The 3923-nt window shown below is 51.2% G+C and overlaps 1 protein-coding gene across 1 annotated transcript in view; it reads left to right on the top strand.

The window, feature by feature from the left end:
* PPTG_24034 (hypothetical protein) overlaps nt 1-3041 on the top strand; it is a gene marked incomplete at both ends in the record, with an annotated part of 4104 nt that extends 1063 nt beyond the window's left edge. Inside the window, one exon of the mRNA XM_008914868.1 lies at nt 102-3041. Within this exon, the coding sequence (XP_008913116.1) occupies nt 102-3041 (2940 nt within the window). The remainder of the gene's footprint in view (nt 1-101) is intronic.
* Between the last annotated feature and the right edge of the window lie 882 nt (nt 3042-3923).

The raw sequence follows: 3923 nt of genomic DNA, 5'->3' as shown, positions 1-3923 counted from the left end.
GTGTCTACTTGTTGATTCGGCACACTATCACCGTCGTGGAAGCCTTCACGCTTGTTGCGATGGTCAACATTGCGCGAGCTCCGCTTAATCAACTCCCACAGGCAGTAGCCGGATTGTCCAAAGCCAAGATCGCGTACGCTCGCATTGATGCCTTTCTTGCCAGTAGTGAGGTTCCAATCAAGTCAGCAATTCTCCCAGCGTGTCCTCCAATGCTTGAGTCAAACAAGGAGCCTCTCCTCGCTGCGCATGCCACGAGTGAAGCAGCAGTTAGCGCAGGATTCATTTCCATTAGAGACGGAACCTTTCAGTGGCCAGCGAACGCAACTGGAAGCAACATAGTAGTGGTGGCCCCCGCTGAGGAAGTCCTGGATAAAGCCGATTCAACCACTAGCGATAGTCCCTACGATGACACTCTATCGCCGTCACCTTCGTCTCACGGGTTTCAGCTCGAAGGGGTCAACTTGGAGGTTCAACAAGGTGCACTCGTAATAATCGTGGGTAAAGTCGGAGCTGGGAAATCGAGTCTCGTGAATGCCGTGCTTGGAGAAATGCCACGCACCTCGGGCATACTCGAGATCGGAGGTCACGTAGCTTACGTGAGTCAAGACACGTGGATCCGCAATGCAACACTGAGGGATAACATTCTCTTTGAGCAAGAATTCGACGCGGAGCGATACGCTCACGTGCTGGATGCGTCTCAACTGGCGATGGACTTGAGAGCTTTACCTAATGGAGACTTGACAGAGATAGGAGAGCGGGGTATCAACTTAAGTGGCGGTCAGAAGGCTCGCGTAGCGATTGCACGTGCGATGTATCGGGCAGGGACGGACGTGTTGATTTTGGATGATCCGTTGAGTGCTGTGGATCCGCATGTAGCACACGCGATCTTCGACAATTGCATCGTTGGAATGGCGCGTGGCCAGACTCGTTTGTTGGTTTTAAACAGCCATTACGACTTACTGCCGCACGCCGATCACGTCGTGGTGATGCGTGATGGTATACTGGCATCTCAGGGTTCCTACGACGATGTTTTGGCGCAGTTCCCGCAGCTAACGATGGACTTGGTTACTATCGGTGGTGATGGTAACGCTGATGAGGACGTCAAAGTATCAGAATCTCGTGGTACAGTTGATGCCGACCCTCCGACAAAAAGTGAAGAGAATGCCCAGGAAGTATTCACAGAAGCTATCAAAGAGGCCGAAGAGAAGACAAAGAAGACGTCAGGAAGGCTTATCCGGGCTGAAGATCGTGTGAAGGGCAAAGTAGGCGCGCACGTTTACAAAACTTACTTCGATGAGACCGGATTCAACGGCATCGTCGTCATGGTCGTCATCATCGTGGCGTACGTTGCAGGACAAGCAGCACGTACAATTGTTGATTGGTGGCCAGGCCACTGGGCGCGTAACATGCCACGGCGGGGAGTGGATCCGACATATTCAAGCACAACGTTTGGCATGTGGTATCTTGGCTTCATCATGCTGTGTTCAGTGCTGTCATTTGGACGTGCATTGATGATGATTGAATCGTGTGTTCGATCATCAAAGCACATGCACGACGACCTCTTTCGACGTGTCTTACGGGCACCTGTAACGCGATACTTTGACGTGACTCCTATGGGGCAGATCTTGAACCGCTTCTCGAACGACTTGGACCAAATGGACACCATGCTCCCTCAAGAATACCAACTGCTTCTTCAGAATGTGTCATTGGCTCTGGGTGCGATGGCCGTCTCGGCGTTTGCGTCGTACTGGATCGCCCTGACATACATCCCAATCTTCGGTATTTTTCTCTTTATCGGGCAGTACTTTAAGAAGACATCAAGCGAGATTAAACGGCTGGAAGGTGTCACTCGGACTCCAGTCTACAATCTCTTTAGCGAGACGTTATCTGGTCTGGCCACCATTCGCGCCTTCAGGATGGAAGACGACTTTATTGAGCAGAATCGACGCGTTGTCGATGCCAATTCAAACTTGTACTTCACGTATTGGGCTGCAAGTCGGTGGTTAGCCACTCGACTTGATTTGCTGTCGGTTGCCATCATTTTCATTGTCACGCTGTACCTCGTCGCCACTGTCGGAACTGTGGGCTCGTTGACGTCTGGACTGTCGCTCACGTACTCGCTGATGCTGACGTCGATGGTGCAGTGGGTCATGCGTTCCGTGGATCGCACAGACAATGCAATGACAAGTGTAGAACGACTACTGTTCTTCCGTCAGATCGAGAGCGAGGCAGACACGGGCAAAACCATTGACGACCTTCTCACTGAGGAGAGCCAGGCTTGGGGAACAACACCTAAATCATGGCCTTCGCGCGGAACGATCCGATTCGACCAGCTTTGCCTGCGCTACCGGCCAGAGCTGCCGCTTGTACTCAGAGGTGTCGATATGGAAGTTGCAGAAGGGGAGAAAGTCGGTATTTGTGGACGCACCGGCGCAGGGAAGTCATCACTAATGGTCGCACTATTCCGTATATGCGACTTTGAGAGTGGACGCGTCCTCATTGACGACGTCGACATCGCCGCTATCAATGTACGTGAGCTACGACGCAGCCTCGCCATCATTCCGCAGGATCCAGTGCTCTTCAGTGGCCCGCTACGTGAAAACATCGACCCGTTCCACGAGTACTCAGACGAGCGGATCTGGAACGTGCTCAATCAGGTGCACATGGCCGATCATTTGCGTCGCTGGGGAGCCGGTCTCGACTTTGAGGTGGCTGAGGGTGGGGACAATCTGTCGGTGGGCCAGCGCCAACTCATCTGCATTGGTCGTGCATTACTCAAGGACAGCAAGATTGTGGTGCTGGATGAGGCCACAGCCAATGTGGACACGGCCACGGACGCACTCATCCAGACGACCATCAAGGAGACGTTCGAGGACAAGACAGTGCTGATCATCGCGCACCGCATCAACACGATCATGCATTGCGACAAGATTGCCGTTATGGACGCGGGACGAGTAGTGGAGTTTGATCCTCCAACAGCGCTGCTTGCACAGCCTCACTCAGCGTTCACTGCATTGGCAAATCGATCGGGTTCAGCATAATATCCAACTGAACTAAATTGTTTTTCTCCTCAGTTCCCTTAGACGACGACCATCTAGACAAAAATTGGCGGGTGGTTTTATATTGAGGAAACGCCACCAGGGTTTCATTCATCCATTATAGTTCATTAAAGGCCCTGAGAAGCGGCCATTGCGCATGGTTCCTGATTCTCCAACTTCCGTAACTACGCTATCGGATAATATATGCCAGCGTAACCAGAATTGGCTCACAAAATATTTTGTCAATTCCCCTAATCAAGCCAATAACCACCGACACCACGTTGTTTTGACCAGATTTGGTTGCGGCACATTTTGTAGCGTGGGTCAGGTTGAAAGCCTTGCCCTTTTTGCACTTTGGACGTGAATGCTAGTCACAATCACGTCCAGCTGGTACTACTTGCAGATGCAGTTAGCACAAGAAGTGATACTTGCTTGGGCTTGCCGCTCATAGCATGAGCCGGCAAGGTCCTGGTGCCTGTTTAAGTCTGTTCACTTTCACTTTTGCTTTCTGCAAAAGCAATACAATCAGCAATAAGTAGTTACGGAAGTGCCAGCTTCCCTAACACCGTCTCGCGGAACGTGCTTCACATTTACGCATTTGATTGGTTTTAATATGGTCAATAGGACCAGACCAAACTACGCTTTACATGTAGCTACGACTTCAATTGCACTGGCAGGGAAAATAGAGACTTTTCGCAATAGTCTTTGTCGCTACTTGCCCGCACAAGACATTGGGCAAAGATAATGTGCAGCATCCACATTACGAGCTTTCGCAGGATTCAATATCTTCAGACCAAAACCCTCCCAAATCTGTTCAATCTCTCCACTACCAATCACTTTTCATCCCGCATGGAGATGCTCCTCCTGCTCCACGAACTCCTCGGC

This window comes from Phytophthora parasitica (assembly GCF_000247585.1).
Source record: "Phytophthora parasitica INRA-310 unplaced genomic scaffold supercont2.64, whole genome shotgun sequence".
Taxonomy (NCBI): Eukaryota; Oomycota; class Peronosporomycetes; order Peronosporales; family Peronosporaceae; genus Phytophthora; species Phytophthora nicotianae.
The sequence above is the reverse complement of the archived record's forward strand: the minus strand, read 5'-3'. Positions and strand labels throughout refer to the sequence as shown.